General features: G+C 35.5%; 2 protein-coding genes across 2 annotated transcripts; one reads left to right on the top strand and one right to left on the bottom strand.

Moving 5' to 3' along the window:
* The first annotated feature begins 5,632 nt into the window (after positions 1 to 5,632).
* Positions 5,633 to 8,260, top strand: LOC107784840 (F-box protein SKIP1). Its single transcript, XM_016606023.2, has 2 exons — positions 5,633 to 6,186; positions 6,935 to 8,260. Exons 1-2 carry the CDS (start codon positions 5,747 to 5,749, stop codon positions 7,344 to 7,346), a joined length of 852 nt encoding a protein of 283 aa, XP_016461509.1. The 5' UTR covers positions 5,633 to 5,746; the 3' UTR covers positions 7,347 to 8,260.
* Positions 8,261 to 9,289: 1,029 nt separating this feature from the next.
* Positions 9,290 to 16,415, bottom strand: LOC107784839 (uncharacterized). Its single transcript, XM_016606022.2, has 14 exons — positions 16,077 to 16,415; positions 12,983 to 13,094; positions 12,776 to 12,888; positions 11,937 to 12,059; positions 11,629 to 11,831; positions 11,140 to 11,215; positions 10,810 to 10,896; positions 10,582 to 10,662; positions 10,380 to 10,412; positions 10,241 to 10,294; positions 10,116 to 10,157; positions 9,921 to 9,999; positions 9,769 to 9,839; positions 9,290 to 9,591 (listed from the first exon to the last, which is right to left on the bottom strand). Exons 1-14 carry the CDS (start codon positions 16,239 to 16,241, stop codon positions 9,532 to 9,534), a joined length of 1,299 nt encoding a protein of 432 aa, XP_016461508.1. The 5' UTR covers positions 16,242 to 16,415; the 3' UTR covers positions 9,290 to 9,531.
* Between the last annotated feature and the right edge of the window lie 4,089 nt (positions 16,416 to 20,504).

The raw sequence follows: 20,504 nt of genomic DNA, 5'->3' as shown, positions 1-20,504 counted from the left end.
CTCGCGGTATTCCTATATCATTATGGATTCTACATTTCAATATTAGGAAGGTAAAAGAAACACCTTTAGATTCACAGAAGGTCTCTTTAGAGTAGGTGTCTCGAATGTGGTACTTTTGGGGTGTTAAGAGTAACTGAGTGTGCTGAGTGATTGAGCGTGATGAGTGGGAGTGTGAGACTGTGATATTGAGTACTCTGAGAGTGTGAGTACATGAGTTCATCACTGTGACGCATTGCATCTGACATGCATACTTGACATACAGGTATAGAGATGCATTTTCTCATGCTACACTATTTTGTGACATTCATGATTTCATGTGCACATTGACATGTAGGTATAGAGAAGTACTTTCCTCGCTATCTTATAATGAAACATCTTACTTATTGTTGAAAGGTTTGGGGAAAATCACAGTTTTTCTTACTTACTCATACTTTGGTGATTTCGATAAAAGATTTGGGTTTTACTGTTATACCTAAAAAACATGACTATTTTCCGTAACTGTGAACGAGCTGAGCATAATATTTTTGAGTCATTACTTGTACTGCTTTTCTTATATTGTTACGAATTGTTCTTGGCTATTGGTGTTGGACTCTGACCTTTGTCCAAGCTCGTCACTGCTTTCAACCTAAGGTTAGGGTTGTTACTTATTGACATGGGGTCAATTGTACTCACACTACATTTCTGCACCTTGCGTGCAGATTTTGGATGTTGATATTGATGTGTATGGCGGGAGCTAGCATTGAAGATGTACCTGCGTTCCGATCATAACTGCCTCTTGTTCTTGGTAGCTTTAGAATTATTAATCTGTTCATGTATATTTCAAACAGATGATGTATTTCTTTCATACCATCTTTGTAAACTCTAAGTCCTAGAAGCTCATGATTTGTACTACCAGTCCTTGGGAATTCTTTGTATAGAAGTTTCGTTATATTATCATTACATTTCTCAGTAAATCTCAATGAATTGGATTATTGTTGCTAATTGGCTTACCTAGCAGGTTGGGTTAGGTGCCATCACGACTAGTTGGACTTTGGGTCGTGACAAATATCTTAGGTGCAAAGAAATTATGATCTATACCGTTGCTAGCACAGAACTCAAGAAAGTTAACATTTTCAAATTTAGTTCCATGCTCAGATCTAATGCCAACTACTTGATTGTTCAATTTTCTTCAAAAGTCACAAACATATCATATGTTTCATCCTTAGTTGTCAGAAGTATAGTCCAGATAAACCTACAATAATCATCAATAGTTACTAATACATACCTCTTTTCATCTCTACTTTGAACCCTCATTGGTCCACATAAGTCCATGTGAAGTAGTTCTAGAGGTCGAGAGGTACTTACCACTTTCTTGGATTTGAATGATGATCTGACATGCTTACATTTAGCAAAAGCATCACTAATTTTATCTTTTGTGAATTTTGACTTTGGTAAGCCAAGGACCAGGTCCATGGAAATTAATTTGTTCAATATAGAAAAACTAACATGCCATATTCTCTTATGCCATGGAAAGGAGTCAGTATCAGCTTTATAATTATTTTTGTTCCTTTTTCCTTGGAGAACCAGGTTGACAAAAATTTCATTTGTAATCATACAGTTTTTAGAAGTGAAGAGGAAATGGTTACCTTTATCACACATTTGGGAAACACTCAACAAGCTGTACTTCAGACCTTTAACATAATACACATTTTCAATAGCATGAGAGTGAGACTTACCATTCTTACCTATACCGATTATATTTTTCTTTTTGTCATTGCCAAAGCCCACACTCCTTTAACATGCTCTCAATGAGAGAAAATTATCTGTATTTTCAGTCATGTGGCGGGAGCAAACACTATCCACATACTACCAATTCTTGCGTCCTCTCACCTTAACTTGCAAACATATTCAGGGGTTAGCTTTAGGAACCCAGACAAGCTTGGGTCCCCTTTTTGAGTAAAATGATGAATTACATTCTTCTTAGTCCATCCTAGTAGTTTTTCACTTTTCAGTGAAGAACCAGGTTTCATCACTTTTCTTTTTTCAACATATGCAATATTTTTCAGGCATGCTTGAATTCTAGCTATGCATGTTTCTTAAGTGTTCACTATTACCACAGTGAGTGCAAAAGCGATTATTAGGAATGTCTACATACTTGCTATGAGGATTATATGGAATTTTAACCTTAGTATGTCCTAGACCTTTTTTGTTGCAACGGTGGTTTCCATGTATCTTAAACATTATTTGGGAAGAGCTGGTCCATTTTAAGTTCTTATCTAATTCAAACTTGGCCTTATCCAAATTTTTTTGAAGCATCCTAACCTTTTCAGATTCAACTAGCAGATTTTTATTAGCTTATTTTAGTTCACTCTCTAGTTTTTCCTGAATATCAGTGGCTGGGTCTTTAACCTTATTGGGAGTATTGAACAATTTATTGTTCTCAATTTCTAAGGTAACCTTTTCATCTTCCAACACAAGAATCTAGTCCTTTCAAATAGAAAGACTTCAAGGTTTTCTCTACTTATTTTCAAATCTGTTTATTCAAACCTAAGTGATGCATAATCATTCATCAACCGTTCCTTTTCATCAGAAACCTTTTGATATGCATCAATCAAGATAACATACAAGAAAATTAATTTATGTTTAGAGTAGGGATGTATTTTATTTTTGATGTCTTGAAAACTTACCTCGTGTTCTTCTTCCTCATCAGCATTAGAGTCTGAGTTTTGCCATCAATTCCAGGAGATCTTCTGATTTTGAATCACTGTCTTCCTTATCCATCAATGATTGATCTTCATTGTCACTTTCATCATCATCATCATTAGACTCATTGACTGAAGATGATTGCATGGCAGCCATTTTTCATAATTTTGTCCATAGCCTTATTTGTCATCCTTCATCCAGGAACCTGGTTTCTTTTCTGTTGTTTTCCCTTTTCAAAATTGTTCCTCTTCCACTCAGTTTCCCATAATGGACAATCTTTGATGAAGTAATATTTCTTTCCATACTTGTAGCATCCATCATTGTTGTTTTTTCTCTATACTCTTAGGTTTGGATGAACTACCTTTCTTCAGAAATTCACCTTTCCTTATTGCTCGCTCGAAGATTCTAGTAAGCAGTGCCATATCATCTTCTCCAGTGTCCTACTTCTGAGTGGTCTTGAAAACCAAGTTGTTGGCCTTGCAAGGTTCAGCAGATTGTCGATCTAGAGGATCCTGATTGAGTTTTAACTCATAAGAATCCAGATTTCCAATGAGATCATCAAAAGTCATTGTGTTCAAGCTTCTTTCTTCAGTAATTACATTGACCTTGCTATCCCATGAGGAGGGTAGTATGCTCAGTAGTTTCCTCACAGTTTTGTTACGAGGGACAACTTCTCCAAGAGATATCAGCTCATTAATAATCGATGTGAGCCTTGTATGCATCTCCAAGATGGTTTCCCCCTCTTTCATCTCAAACAGTTCATATTGCCTGTTAGCATATCAATTTTTGACTGTGTTTCACTTGAGAAGTACCTTCATGAGCATACTACAAAGCATCCTATATATTGATTTTGCTTCTCTATATGTTGAGATCCTACTATATTCATCCGGACCAATTTCACATATCAGAATCTTCTTGGCTTTGGCCTTCTTTTGGACTCCTTTTACATCTTCTTCTGAATATTTTTCTCTTGGCTTTCGTCCATTGGGGATACCTTTGTCATCAACCAGCATGGGAATCTTTGGTCCCTTCTCAACAATATCCCAAAACTCCAGGTCTTCTCCTTCCAAGAAATCATGCATCCTTTCCTTCTATCGGCCATAGTATTTTTCATTAAACAGTGGTGGCCTGCTAGTTGATTGTCCTTCTTGAGCATCTGGTGGTGCAACCATTATAGATCCTTTCAAGGTATTAGCCTCTTATAAAAGAACCTGCTCTGATATGAATTGTTATTTTAGGATACACATAGACACAAGAAGGGGGGTTGAATTGTCTTACCTGATTTTCGTGATTTCAAAGAACCTGATTGTTTGAACTATCCAAACAGACACAAACAAAAATAATTGCAAAAAATTACTCAATACAAAGATTTTTACGTGAAAAACCTCCTGCTTAAAGGACTAAAAACTACGACCTACCTAGTAGAATTTTCCTCAAACCTCCGCTAAACTTCAAAGAATAATTTTTAGGTTACAACTCTATAACCAAGGGGACTAACTCTAGTACCCTAACCTCTACAATCAACTCAATTGTAGCAACCCCTTCCCAAACTAAGCTCTAGTCTAGGAAGCTTACAAAAACTGAAGTTTCAGTAATAACCTACTATGACACTTCTCAAAAAGCATTTAAGCAGCTTCATTTTCAGGAAATGTTTCTTCACTCAATTGCTGTGATTGTTATTGTCAGAAGTTATTTTATGCGATTTTTTCAATAGCAGTAGTCTTGAACTATGACAAAAAGTCTTCTTTTATAGTTGCAAGGTTGGCCGAAAATCTTTTTAATTAATACTCCAAAACCTAAAATATTTCGGTTAAGAAAAATCTCTCCTATTTAGATTTGGTTTCCTTATTTGTTTCCAACTCCTCAACCTTCTCTTTCTACACAAGACTTTCCCATAAATACAAAATCCTTTTTTATCCACGAACTCCTCCAATTGACATATTTCTTTTAGGGTACGGACAAAAGCTTCCAAAGATTCCAACTTACATGGGTATACTAACCATCCAATCAGCATTCTGCCACTGGTATGCTACGAACTTGGTTCACTTGGTATTCGTATTTCTTATCTGCATACCGGTCTAATAGCACACCAACCTAGAACATAAAATCTAGTTCTTTCAACATAATCAATCCGAATTTGTTAATCATCAAAGCGTAGCACGAGCTCAGCTCAACCCATTTAAAGAAAAGGAAAAAACTGTAGATACTACTTTGCAAAAGTATAAAATTGACTGGTACAACGAGTCTTACTCCTCCCTCTTACTTTTTAGAGCCCGTTTGGATTAACTGATTTGAAGTAGCTGATAAGCATTAGGGGTTGAAAAGCACTTTTAAGTGTTAAAACTTATTTAATAAATAAGCAGTTACGTGTTTGGATACAAGTGCTGAAATTGATAATAAACTACTGCAGTATTTGATAAAAAAAATGCTAATAAGTTCTTTTTGTATAAGAGCGTAATTTCTTCAAAATTTTAGATTCCAGATCGATTCAAATACAAAATATTATATTTGTCATTTTATTTTAAATATAACTGTGCTTAGATAAGATAATTATTATGATAAATATAATACATTTTATGATAAGCATATAATCATAAGTTATAATAACTAATAAATTGAAAAAAGTTTCTCAGTAAAAAATAAACCTAAATAGGACAAAATATTTGAAGAGAAACAAACATTGTCTTCATCACCACAACACTTAGAAAGCAATACACTAAAAATTTGATATGTTCTCATTTATTACATACAGTTTAAAGATTAATACAAAATCACATAGATACAAATATATAAAGGAATAGAGAATTTACTTATCTTAAATAATCAATAAGAATTCAAGACTCAAAGAAGGTTTAGGTTGAAATAATACTTGAGGCAATGAGTATTGATGTAAGAGTTTTGTTTTAAAAAAGAATATTTTAAGGATAAATAATAAAAATCTTGGTCAAAATTAAAGTGATTTGTAAGCTAAGCTTAGCCAAAGATTCTCATTTTTCACCATCTCACCTCCAATTGACAAATCAAACGGCAACCGCATCAGCCAAGAGATACCAGAGTGAAGACGATGCAGCAGCAAAGGCAAAGGCCATGGGATAATCTACCAAGCTCAGCTCTTGTCAATATATTCTCCAAATCCTCCCTCAAAGATCGTCTCTGCAATCTCCCCTTTGTCTGTAAATCATGGGCTAACTCCTCTCGCCATCCTCACTGTTGGGCCTCCTTCATCCCCGACTCTTACTACTCATTTCCTCCGCCGCCGCTATCTTCCTCTGTTGTTGCTGTCGATGCCTTTGTTAAATCTTCCTTCCCTTATGACGCAGCTTTTTTGGACCCTTTTGATGGTAGACGCAACAGCGATCCTCAATGTGGAGTTCTTGTCCTTCAATCTCTCATCGCTAAAGCTGGTGGTGGAGCCGCCGTGACCTCTGTCTATTTCCTCCCTTTTCTCACTTCTCTTGATGGCCCTCCCAATGATGACGCCCTTCTTTCCCTCATCGCTCGATCGTAAGCCCTCTTATTTTCATTTTAAATTATCTGCCTAAACTAATTGTTTGAGTTATAAAGAGTTATTCAAATATTTGACATTTTATTCATTCATTATAAGTAATCAACATGTCCAAAGTCACGTACTAATTCGTATGAATCGACTCAACTGAAAAGCTTAAATTGATTGAGATAGTGCATTTTAAATTTATTTATTTTAAGTAGGATAAAGGTACAAATTTGTACCTCTTCTGTACAAAAATGATTTTAATCTTTGCCATCCCTTTTATTTTGGAGGCATTCATACCCTGCGTTAGCAGATTGTCCCTTGACTTTAACTAGCTCCATCTTGAACTGTGTGTCTGTGTGGACAGCACGTTCCAAAACACTTTCGGTAAAGGTCCAAATTGATACATCTACTTTTGACTATAATTTAACATAAACACCGGTTGGAACGAATGACCTCCAAAGTCTAATGAAGGATAAAACCAGGATACATTAAATAGATGAGTATTTTTGGTCCTTATCCCTTTAAGTATGCAACACATCTCATCACACCGATCTAATTCTCCTTCTTGAACCAAACACATGGAAAATTGTTGATGGCTGGTGAGACCTTTGAAGAACCTATTACCTGCTTTTGATAATTTGTTGTAATGTGTGATGCGGACCACTTTAACTAAAAACTTAAACAGAGATTTCTGCAACATTGTACTCTTGGATTTGCTCAATCCACAAGACTTCTAATGTCCGTCTTATTTTTTCATAGATGTCCCAATTTGAAGCATCTATCATTTCATGGATCCTTCAATGCCTCTGAAGAAGTCTTATTGGAAGTTGTACGTAGCTGTCCCTGTCTGGAACTTGTCGACTTCTCTGATTCGCCATACATGATCCCCTTGATTTTAGAAAAGATGGGGATCCACTGTCCTAGTATCAGAGGCATTAGACAAAATGGAAATCTGCAACCTTTTTGCTCATTCAGCCTCGTGAAATGCTTCCCAAGTTTGAAGCTTTTAAACCTTTCTGATTCAAGCATTGGTGACAAAGATCTGCTGACCCTTGTTACTGGTGATTCAAGACTTGAGTATTTGGATATCATGCGCTGTCAAAGGTTGATACGCTACATGTACCTAATTAAGGGAGCTCATAATCGAATTGCTGAAATTCGCTATGATTGAGTCACTGGTCATTTTGATGGTTCTCCAATTCTGCTGATACGGAGCTCATTTTGCTCAGATAAGTTCTATTGCTATCATTCTGCATGACAGCATGATTTTTGTTTTTTGTACACTTTCTGCCAACTGCTAAATTTTCTAGCCTATCTATATTTGGGAAAAGGTCTGTGTTCGAGATTGTATTGTAAGAAGCTTATGTTTTACTTTTTATAAGCCTAAATAAAGAACAGCGTTTAAGTTCAAACAGAAAAGACAACTAGTTGCAGTTCTTAAAACATCCTACTACAGAGAGATTTCTACTGTAGCAACAAAATGTTTAAATATTCTAAAATTGCACCTAATGATAGATTCTAGCAACCTGGAAATAGAAAGTGTGAGTTTGCTGCTTTCTTAAATATTTGCATGGTCTAGTGTTATATTTGATTTCCTAAAAGAGCCAATAAGAGAGGTGGGTCCATTTCAGGAGATTCGTGCTGATACCTTACTTCTGGTATTCTATGCCAGTTTCTGTAACCAGACTTGAAGGCATAAAGAGATTTACATTCTTTGCACTGGTCAATCTGCTCATCAGCAAACAAGTTGGTGTTCATGTATATGGTCGTACTGTTTACAGATAGATTATTGACTTGCACTTCACGCATTTTGCACAAGCAATCATGTATCATGGATGTGAGGAACTAGATGAACTCTTGGGATGAAGCCAGTGGAGAGTTGAACATGCTGCCTTAAGATATATATCCCTTTATTTTAAGTTTTTATGTCAACTCTAAGTCTCAAGCTTCCGACACTGAAACCTGCTGAAGCTTGAGGTTGAAATAAGTTTTGCAGAGGTAAGAGTACAAATTTGCAATGAGTTTCTGATTTGGACAAAACTGATGGAATCTTTGTTGATCAGTTACTTCAATCTTTTCTTAGAGGGATCCTTTTGTGTGTTTTGGCTTATTTTACACCAGTTTCGTGGTTCATAAATTGGGAAACTGAGTAAAATGGTCCCTCATGTATAGGGATTGGACTATTTTAGTCCTTGATATATGTTACTTAAAATAATTAGTCCTTAATGTATACAAAAAGCAGACAACTTTGGCCTCAACCCTAAAACTGACTGTTCCCCTCAAAGGATCTGTTAAAAACTTACCAGGGTAAACAGTAAAAGAAAACTCTTTATGCTTGTGCAATACCAATTGCCTCCAAACAACCTCGTGCACAGATTTATGAGTGTGAGGAATTACGTGTACGCTAATTCATGGGTGGCTCATCCCCTCTTCTAAAGAGCAACTGTAAGGATTTCAGCTCTTATAGGTTTACTTCTGCATCTTTGAGATGAATTCCGTTTCCTATTCCTAAGGCAAGGGTTGGCTGAATAAGAAAAGTGTTGGACACATCTTCTTTTTACAACTAAAAAAGATGTAAAAAATTGAGTCCCTGCCTATTAAGTTATTAAGCATTTAAGGATGTAAACTTAGAATAGCTTGGCTGAAGGGCGAGTTTAAGATCAGAGACATAGCCGTGTTACTGAGAGAAAAAATGCACAGAAGAGATTGAGAGAGAAGCACACATAGCTAGCCACTCTGCACCCGTCAGTCCAAACGCCCTACAGTAGAGAACATCAAATGCCTCATCTTCTGCTATTTTTTCAGCAAAAAAGTTCATCTAAAAAGCACAGACTCATCCTGTTAGTTTAACGGATTCTGCGACTTCTTCCATTAATTTTAGTGTTTACGACCAATAATGTCCACCTTTTGTATATATTATGAACTATTTCTTTAGGTAATATATATATCAAGGACTAGAATAGTCCAACCTCCATACATTAAGGACCATTTTGATCATTTTCTCTTCATAAATCACGTGTATTTGCTGTGCCAGTCAACAACAAAACAAAAGAGACCTGTTATGAGAAATCATAACAGCTGGTAGTAATTTAGCTGGTGTAACTTAGATAGCAATAGCGGATTAAAAAAAATATTCATTGAAGTGGAGCGATTACAACAACTATAGTTGACAAAAACAATTCTCACTAAAGAGGAACGTGTTTCAGTTACACTAGAATGAGAGAAAGCGCATTCCAAGCGATTCTGCAAGAAGTGGCAAAATATCTTCTTGCAAAATCGTCTCTATGGGATGTTCTAATAGGGTTCTCATCTTTGGCTTTTCATCCCACACAAAGTTATATATACTACTGCTGTTGTTACTGTCTTGAGATGAGAGGAATTGTCTTTATCATTGCACTGGGAATAATGGCTATCAACTGCACACACGGAAAACACAAAATTCACCCGCGCTATCCGATAAATAGACTTAGAAACTAGAAGATCGCAGCCAGTTTTTGGGTTGTTAAATAGCTCTCGATCGGGAACACCCCCTCATACTAAGTAATTTTCACTTTTCAGATTGAAATCATTGGCTTGTTTATAAATGTACTTACCCAAGCAAGGCCAATGCACAGGATGCTAAAGCCAGGGTATGGAAATGGAGCTTTCTCTGAAAGGAACAAGGCTGGAAAACCAAATGGTAAGAGTTAGGTTCATACGGAGAGAGAAAATATTTTGCTATAGCGGACATAGCACTTTGATTTACCTGTTAGAGGACTATACATTAATGGGGAGAGAATATTAGCTACGGAACTTATACTTGAAATGCAACCTTGAGCAATTCCCTAGTACGAGAACAAGAGACATTGATACTTCTCAGAATGCATTTTTAGTAAAATTTGATGTCGGTGTATATCCACCCAATAATTAGTCTGATTCTCAGATTAGTGCAACTAAGTACCTGTTCATTAGGCCCAACTTGTTTTGAGACAATGCTTTGAAGCTACACGTCACAAAACATCCATCAACCATCATAGCAGTAGAGGAAAGAAAAAGACAAAGTGAAAGTAAGTCTGAAAAACTCACAGAGGGTTTCACAAGGGAGGTGAAAATAGGCAGCAATGCAGCAGTATAAGGGATCTGAAAATCATGCCATTATGGAGTCAACATGCTTGAAGCATGAATTCACAAATAGAAAATTTGAGCACAATGTTTGAACGCTTACCCAAATTGACCGTGCTATACTGTCAATAAGCAGCTGCAGAATTAGGTAAAAACAGACTGAAAATTAGTCTTTGCCCTCCTCTAAAGGAGGGCGGATCAAATCTATGCCTATGTGCTTAGTGTATTCCATAGTAAGCATTGGATCATGAGGGTGACTTGAACACAAAAATTCCTGAAAAAGTACATGTTAAGTGTTCACATACGTTTGTAAATCCAGCAGTCAGTCCTAAGCATAGCAGGACCTCCTCTCCTATAAGAGGAGCCAACATAGGCATGAGGAGCAACTGCATGATTTTGCAAACTTCCAAAAGTTAATACACAAAATATAACCGTCTGAAGCGTAGAAATAAATAAGTAAAAAAAAAAAAAAATACTAGCACCAAAACTTAATGGAATATAAACAATAAAAAAAAAAAATTAACTAGAAATACCTGAGAACTTGCAGAGCAAATGTTGGCTATAAGCATCACATCAGCAAAGTTATCTTTCTTGAAGTGAAATCGAGCCTTTAAGAAGTACTGCAGGGAACAATTAAAGACGCTATCATATGATTGAAAGAAGTTAGAGTGGCCTTCCAGAAGCTCCATTTGCTCATGAAACTTCATATTATCATGTACCCAACCTTATTCTCAAGATGAGCCAGTTTTCAACATGTTTAAGTTTCAAGGACTTACTTTATTCTGAATATATGAAATGCTTATACCTTACCTTTCATCAATGAATGACCAACTAACACTTGAGAAAGTAAAAAGAAAAAATACCTGAAAGGGAGCTTGTTCTCCACCTTCTGCAACACTATTCAAGAAAGCAACAGATGCTGCAAGTGAAAATGTAGCACTGCAACAAGACAGCCAACAATTGCCATCATATTTCTTCACATGGTTCTATACTTTAATGAATGATGGCAAAGTTAATTGAAAACAGACTAAACCTAGAGGAATACCTTTTTTTTTCACAGAGTACTCGCAACATATATCCTAATGCAGATAACACAGAAGATGGAAGCTAAAATGGAATGGTACTCCATTTGGTACAAAATCTTTAGTTCTTGCAGAAACTCAGTCTCTATATCAAACCTGCTCCTTTGGGAAGAAGGTCAGGGGAGATTTGGGTTGAATAATTGACTGTAGCTGAGGGTTTTTTAGCTGCATACGTTTCTTAACACTTAATATTTAGCTAGATGACTCAACACCTAATAGCGCTTCTATTGATAATAGAAGAAATGATGATATAATTGTGTACTATCTTACCTCTTCTTAAGAAAGCAAATGATATCCTTCAGGGATGGAACTTTCTTGAACACCTTTATAATCTTTGCTGTCTCGCAATCCAATTCGTCATTTTCCATCTCACTTTTCAAAATTGGCTGCTCAGTAGAATCTTCAAAGCAAGCTGTATCCTCTAAAAATATTTGCATGTATACAGAAGCAACTGTTGATGCAATTGCTGCTACCTTTATCAATAAAGAGTAGCATAAGGTCAGAGTCAGACTAACCAGAACTATATTCCCAGAACACAACCAAACTAAATATAAGGATTTAAAAATTTAGAGAAGGACCAGAAATATCTGAGAAGTGGAGAGAAAGTGATCAGCTAAGGTTCCACAGACAAATGCAGCAGATCCAACACCAGCCAAAATTCCAATAGCAGAGGCACGCTTTGCTCGAGACATGTTGTCTGCCTGAAAGGGAAGAAACAAAAGATTGAGACAAAGTCTTTATCATAACATTGTCAGCTAAGACTATGTTATGGGGATAAAGTAGAAAACTTAGGGTACATATTAGTTTTCATGACATACTTGATTTTGTCCAGTTATTTTTTACTGCGACCTACTACATACATAACATTTTTTATTCTGCGCGTACATACAAGCTGGCTGATTTAACTCATTTTTATCTGCTAAGTCTTAGAGATCATTGGATACACTAATAGCCTGTTTGGCCAAGCTTCTCCAATTCTAGAAGCACTTTTTTTCAAAAAAAACATGTTTTTTTCTCAAAGTTGAAGAGTTTGGCCACGCTTTTTGAACGAAAAAAAAGTGCTTTTGAAGAGAAGTAGAAAAGTAGCTTTTCTCCAAAAGCATTTTTTTTTAAAAGTACTTTTGAGAAAAATACACTTAGAAACAGTTTTTAAAAGTTTGGCCAAACACTAATTGCTGCTCAGAAGTGCTTTTCAAATTAATTGGCCAAACACAAATTTGAAAATTACTTTTGAGAAAAAACACTTTCTCAGAATAAGTTAGATTCAACGGTAATATCCATTTCAAGATAAATGTCCCAAATCAACCTCTAATGGACTTGCCTTGATTCAAGGTTCACCAAGGGAAAAAAGTAAATTATATGAGGCAAGTTGACTAAAAAAAAAAGTGAAATAGAATGTACTGAACAAAATAATTACCACATAAGCAAGGGCCACACACTGAATACCACCATCACATATCATGCCAGTGAGCGTCCGGAGCACATAGTACACATAGTAAAAGTTGTTGGTCCTCCTATATGCCAATATGACTGCCAATAGTGACTTCAGTTAGTATTTGTAGTTTAGTACAAAGAAACTGCTTCAGAAACAGCACGAATGAAGAAAGACGAATTGAAGTAGAACCTGGGGGAATGATGGACAGAGTAACGGGGATTGTGAGCAAAGCTTTCCTTCCATAGACATCACACAAATTCCCAATTATTGGCATCATTAACACTAAACCAATTCCTATTATCTGCATGTACAAGGTCAAATGGAGAAAGTCACCACATCAGATATCAACACCATATCACTAGAGATGATCCTCCAACAATAGACCAAACCAGCTGGGTTAGGGCCTCCAAATTGAGCAAAAATAAGATAAATGACACAGAACAGGACTTGAAGTTTCCTCATTCAATTTTTACTGCTCTTAATATTTAAATTTTCTTCTCAAGGCATAGATGCAAATAGTGGATGACTACGCCAGGAGTGAAGTTCTGAGTCAGGAAAACTGTTAAGTAGATATGTAAAATCAGATAGCTTGTCTTTTTTATTTCCCCAAAAGTTAGATAACTAGTCAGAAGAAGTAATTTGCTATCCCCCCCCCCCCCCCCAATCCAAGAAAAAAGAAGGAAAAAAAAAAACTCCAACCCTTGAAAAAGGGTAAATTGACTATCAAATTCTAACAAGAATTATTAACTCGTAGAAGGGGTAAGCTAAATTTGAAAGTTTTGAACAAAGAAGCTGATTACTGGAAACCTAATTTCTTTTTATGTAAGATTTGCAAGATTTTCCATGAACACCATAAAAAAAGCATTTTCAACTGTGTAAGAAAGATTTAGAGTGCTAACAGTTCAATAAGTAAATGGAACAAATGGGAATAATCATACGCTATCATAGGCGATACAATAAAAAAACAGTTCAGTATAATTCCAAAATATTACTCTCTATCTTTCATTTTATATATATAGCGGTGGTTGTCTGGGTACAAAATTTCAGAAAAAAATTCTCTATTAAACTTGTAATCTTAAATATATCATGATATTTATATGGCTATAAGAACATGTTACTGAGGGTAAAATATGAAGTTTAAACTTGATGAGTTTCTAAATACAAAAATATATCAATCTTTTTGGAATATGCCAAAAACAAAAAGAGAATGACATATAAAATATAGTAATAGATAGAGTACTTTTTTTTGCCGTGTTGTGTGATGATCATAATGTTTACATATTAGATAAGTGAAAAATACAAAATACTCTTTGCTAGTTTTGTGTGACACTCTTTTTAATCTATATAAAAAAGAATAACATATCTCATACTTGAAAACTATGTAGATTTACAATTCCCATTTTATCCTAAATAAAATAACTTGTTTGGATTCACGTTGGGTGTGTGCGAACAAAGTCCCACACGAAGAGTAGAAAAGAAAAATAAGCTATTTATAGGGAGTTGGATACTTTTAATAGTGTGAGCTTTTTGGGGAAACTCGTGTGAGTTTGGCCCAAATTGGACAATATCACATCATGTTAAGAATATCTTTGAGCCGTTTTAGCCGAACAATTGGTATCAAAGCCAATAGTTGGGGGGAGGGGGGAGGGAGGGGGCAAGTATGGAGATGGTGGAGTGATGGCGTAAGACCCGGCTTATTGCCTTTCCCCCTCCGTCTATGGTTCATGTCGAACTTAAGGAGAGATTGTTGGGTGTGTGTGGACAAAGTCCCACATGGAAAGTTAAAAAAGAAAAATAATCTACTTATAAGGAGTTGAATACTCTTAATAGTGTGAGGCCTTTTGGGAAAAATCGTGCGGGTTTGGCCCAAAACAAACAATATCATACCATATTAAAAATATATTTTGGCAGTTTTAACCCAACATTCACTTGGTATAAAATTTCATTCTTTACTAAGAGAGGGAAAAAAAAGATATGTGTAACTCTCACACCACACGTTTAATTGTTGCTAGTAGCTAGTTAGAGGAATTTTGATACTTTTCATATTACCTTATCCTTATGTATTGAAAATTCCATTTATTTCTTATATTTTGTGTCCATTCATACAATAGTTGGAATAATAGTTGAAAAATTAGTTTGATAGAAAAATTCCACTTGAAAGTTTAACATGGGATAGTTTGAATGCTTAAAGATTAATCTGGAAAGTTATTAGAGAAAGCGTAAAAAACATTAAAAGTTTCATAAAGAAAATAGTTTACTTAAAATAGAAGTACATGAAATATTAAAACAAAAAAGGTTATGAAACTGGTGTTCACCAGAAAGAAAGAAAAATTATATTATGGCTAAAAGAAAGAAAAAATTTCCAATTTTCCTCTCATGCGCTGTAAAAACCAGTTACTAATAGTTTGGCGATTACGTAATAGAATTCGATGTTTTTCCCGATAGAACCTGAAATATCAAAACTACCATAGTACCCTTCACATTGGGTGCGGCAAAACGCTTAACGGATATCTATAAGTTTGTCACGCATATCCACGTGTAACTTTCATGCAAACCAAACAGATTTTTTCTTTTTCCGACTCCAAAATCCTTTCTTTATTTTTCAGAATTTTAAAACAAACAGAAGTCTCAAGAATGCGTCACACATATGGATAGACATACATTCCTCATGACTTGATCAGCCATGAATTGATACACTCAAGTCTAAAATGATAAATTAAGGAAAATAAAGAATATATGGTAGTATCAGTCTTGGAATTGATTGGCGACATGAATAATCTAGTGCTCTTACAAAACAAACTCCACTCCCACGCCAAAAGAAAATGGTACATGGATGTTTCGCACTTAGCCCTCTTTTCTATATTCCTTTGGCATCTGGTATTTGAAATTAATTGCTCCACACTAATTTGGATTTGTCTCGACTAGATTTAAAGGGGGTAAAAGACTTTTTATCAAAAACTTTATTTCAGGGTTTCATCACACCTTTTTCGTCGTGCTCACTGCTCTGCTCGGGAAAAAAATCGTAAATTTGAAAAAGTAAAATGAAATAACAAGGAATAAACTTTTAAAGGAATGTAGGACATGATTTATGAACAGTAGTTCACCAAACATAAGACTTGAGTAAACGGTCATCAACCTAAATTATCATGTAAATTGATACTAGTAGCAGACTAGCAGTAACTCAAATGGCTACGAGAGAGATATATACTACTCCTGGTTAAAGTAGTGGAAGATGAAGCATATATGTAGAATGATGATAAGGATGTAAAGAGTAGAGACAGACCGCTTGTTGGAAACCAGAGAGGTAAATGGCGAGAGAACACTGGTCTTGACCAGGGCACAGAGCCATCATAGTTACATCAGGCATGGCCGGAGTTACCAGGAACGTCGCCAACTGCGACATAAATACCGTCACAAACAGGTGCTTCAAACTTCCCAACTTATCCATCTTTCTGTATTTCTCTTTTCTAATTTACTAAGCTTCTGTTTTGTGATTTGTTGTCTCGAGCTGAAATTATGGGAATATAATACGTGAATGAAGATATAGTAAATAATGAAAAGGGTAATGGGGCAGGGCGGTGGACACTTGTTTAGCAGCCACAAGGTGACCAACTCATCAATTTGTTTGGGTGACGATGCATCGATCTGTTATATCAATTCTTGAATTTATTAAGGGATCTTTTACTTTTTACGGAGTATTATTTTTCTTACCTAGTACTAGTTCGATTTCCCAGCCAAACACAAAGGCGACCAAAGAAAAATTTTGGTACTACTATTTTTAAAGCAGAAAATTAAAGAGTATTGACAAGGTGAGTATGACTTAGTAGCAAGTGGTCTCTTGAACTGGTGAGGTATGAGTTTGAATTACTAAATTAGGAGACACTGTAGATCATTTGGAGCGATGCCACCATTTCTTGTAGTGCGTGCCGTTAAATTGCCTTCTTAATCAGGAGCATGGAACCAAAGTAGCATAAAATTTTAACTCGATGAACCAAAGTAACGTCAAAAAAAAAAAATTAAAAAAAAATACTATCTATAGTGCATGCCTGTCATGCGGCTATACCTTTCTGGCCAAACATCTCATGCGAACAGACGTTAGGGTATAGCGCATGGTAGGCATGCACTATAGGTAGTCCACCCATCATGTGTCAACACTACTAGAAATTCGGCCAAAACTGATTGCTTTGACCGTTCGTAGTCGATCGATTTTTTAAAATATTTAATTTTTTTTTGTTTTAATGAAACCGACCAACTTCGATCGGTTTTATTTTTGCGCAAAATGCGAGAAACTATTTTAGTGTCCCGTGAAATTTATTTTTTAAGAAACCGACCCAAATCGGTCGGTTTTTCATATAAAATAAATTAAAATTAATATTCAACAAACCGACCGATTTATTTCAGTCAATAATTTTTAAAAACCGACCGAAGAAAAATAAATTAAAATTAATATTCAAAAAACCGATCGAAATCGGTCGGTTATTTCAGTCAGTCATTTTAAACAACTAACCGACTTCGGTCGGTAATTTTATATTTTTAATAAAACCAACCGAAATCGCTCGGTTATTTTCGCACGAAAATGCAATTAAAGAGTACAAATAAAATAAAATAAAGTCTTAGACAAAAATGTACCAATGGTCTAGTGGTAGAATAGTATCATGCCATAGTACATACTCTGGCTCGATTCCAAAACTGTGCATTTTTGAATTGCATAATTAAAAATACCGACCGAATTCGGTCGGAAAATACCAACCGACTTCGGTCGATTTTTTCGGCAGATTTTTTCTTTTTGGGTCGTTTGTGAAATTTAGTTGACCGACCGAACTCGATTGGAAATTGCGACTGACTTCGGTCGCTTTTTATTACCGACCAGCATAATTTCGACGGATTAAAATCGGTCGAAAATCGGTCGGTTTTTCAGTTTTTTGACAGATTTCGGTTCGTAAATCTGGACGGTTTTAGGCAGTTTTCTAGTAGTGCAACCTTATATTTAACGATTCCCTTGTCCTTTCAATTATATATGTGTTATAAATAATATTAAGAGTGAATGTTCATGTATTATGAAATTACTTTGGAGCAAATTATGGCCAAGTGGCATTGCCTTGAACAAGTTGCAAGGCCTTTCAACAAATGTCAAGACTTTCAACAAGTGGCAAAGCCTTTTCAACAAATGTCAAGACTTTGTACAAGTGACCAAATCCTTTCATGCAAAAGTGCCTATAAATAGGCCTAAACACTTAAGAATATCAATGAAAGAAAAGTTTATTAATTATCTCCCTCTAAATTCCTCTTGTTTTACTTTATTTTCTATTATTCCATAACACGTTATCAGCATGAGATTCTACCGTCTCAAGAAGCTTTTTGAGAAGACTAAGGTATAATTTTTCTCCTCTTTTAATTATCACTGATATTATAAAAAAAAATTTTGTTGCCCTTGAAATTTCGGGCAAGAACTATATGTCATGGGTGTTGGATGCTGAAATCCATTTAGATGCAATGGGTCTTGGATACGTCATTAAAGATAAAAATAAAGCATCTACACAAGACTGTGCTAAGGCCTTGATTTTCTTGCGCCATCACCTTGATGAAGGATTGCAAATAGAATATCTCATAGTCAATGATCCACTTGTCTTGTGGAATGTCTTAAAGGAAAGATATGACAATTTAAAATTGGTCACACTTCCACAAGCACGATATGATTGGGCTCATCTGAGGCTCCAAGACTTTAAATCTGTTTATGAATATAATTCTGCGATGTTCAGAATTACATCTAAATTGAAACTCTGTGGAGATAGTATCGCTGACTATGATATGCTTGAAAAAACGTTCACAACGTTTCATGCCTCCAATATGGTCCTGCAACAACAGTACAAAGAGAAAGGTTTCAAGAAGTGCTCTGAGTTGATTTCTCTTCTCCTTGTGGCTGAACGAAATAATGCTTGCTCATGAGAAATAACGATAATCGACCCACTGGGTCTACACCATTGCCTGAAGTGGATGAGGTGTATTCCCATTATGCTAAGCATGGAAACGGTCGTGGCCATGTTCGTGGTCGTGGCCGTAGCCAAGGAAGAAATCTTCCTGGTGTTAATCATCCCCCAAGAAAAATAACCACCAAAAGTGGAAAGGAAAAAATGAGAAGCCAAAGGCAACGGGTTCAGAAACTGAATGATATCGTTGCGGCGGAAAAGGGCATTGGGAAAATATTTATCGTACGCCAAAATATTTGGTTGAGTTTTATCAAGTATCTCTAAAGAATAAAAGCCCAGAAGCCAATTTTGTCTCTGACAATGAATTTGACATCACCCACTTGGATGTGGCAGACTTATTTGAGCACCCTGATAGAAAAATAGACCACTTGATCGGTGATGCATCCATGGTTAAAGATGATTTAGTAGTTTGATTTTTATTTTTTGTCTATTTATAGTAGCTAGTGAATAAACATCATGTAATTGTAGTTCTTTACATGAGTAGTAGTTATTAGTATCATAATTAGAGTTGCTCAAAATTGCATTAAAAGGTCATTATTGAATCATTAATTTAACTTTGTTTCTTTTCCCTTTTTCTCTGAAAATGCTAATGTTTATTCGTATATTTCTTTTGTATGTCAAATCATGGGAAGAAAATATGGATACCTCACAAAGCAAACTTGAATAAAAGTTTAATTGTAGAAATATTTGTTTAATGGATTCATGTACGACACATACAGTATTCAAAGAGAAGAAGTATTTTTCTCATTTAAGTATGTGTAAGGCAGATGTTACTATAATTTCTGGTTGTAGTAATCTAATTGAATGTTATGGAAAGAGCTACTATAACTCTGCCTAGGAGAACAATACTTATCATAGATAATGCAATGTTCTCCTCCAAGTCTAAGAGGAACTTGTTGAGTTATAAAATTATCCGCCGAAATTGATATCATATTGAGACAATAGATGAGAATAATCTTGAATATCTCATCGTTACCAAGAATGTCTCTGGAAAGAAAAGGGTTATTGAGAAGTTCCCATCTTTATCTTGTGGCCTGTATTGGACAAGAATTAGTACAATTGAGGCATATTATATCGTAAACCAAAAGGTTACTGATCCCAATACTTTTGTACCTTGGCATGATCGATTGAGACATCCTGGATCAATTATGATGAGACGAATTATAGAGAACTCAAATGGGCATTCCTTAAAGAACTTAAAGATTCTTTTAAATAATGAATTTTCTTGCACTTCTTGTTATCAAGGCAAGTTAATTATTAGACCATCACCAACAAGGGTTGGGATTGAGTCCCCTGCATTTTTGAAACGTATACAATGAGAAATTTGTGGACCTATTCACCCACCTAGTGGGTCATTTAGATATTTTATGGTCTTAATAGATACATCTTCTAGATAGTCTCATGTGTGCCTATTATCATCTCGCAACCTGGCATTTGAAAAATTAATGGCACAAATTAATGGCTTATCAATTGTGATAAAAGTCGAATATCTTGTAAGTCATGTTCACACTCAAAATGGCCTTGCAGAGTCTTTGATTAAACGTCTGCAATTGATAGCAAGACAGTTACTCATGAAAATGAGGTTACCCACTTCTATTTGGGGTCATGTCATTTTTCATGCAGCAATGTTAAGTCGTCTCAGACCGATAAATTATCATAAATATTCCTCGGTGCAATTAGTTTTGGGTCATGAACCTAATATATCTTATTTAAGAATTTTTGAG

The sequence above is a fragment of the Nicotiana tabacum genome, chromosome 4 (genome assembly GCF_000715075.1).
Source record: "Nicotiana tabacum cultivar K326 chromosome 4, ASM71507v2, whole genome shotgun sequence".
Lineage (NCBI taxonomy): Eukaryota > Viridiplantae > Streptophyta > Magnoliopsida > Solanales > Solanaceae > Nicotiana > Nicotiana tabacum.
The sequence above is the reverse complement of the archived record's forward strand: the minus strand, read 5'-3'. Positions and strand labels throughout refer to the sequence as shown.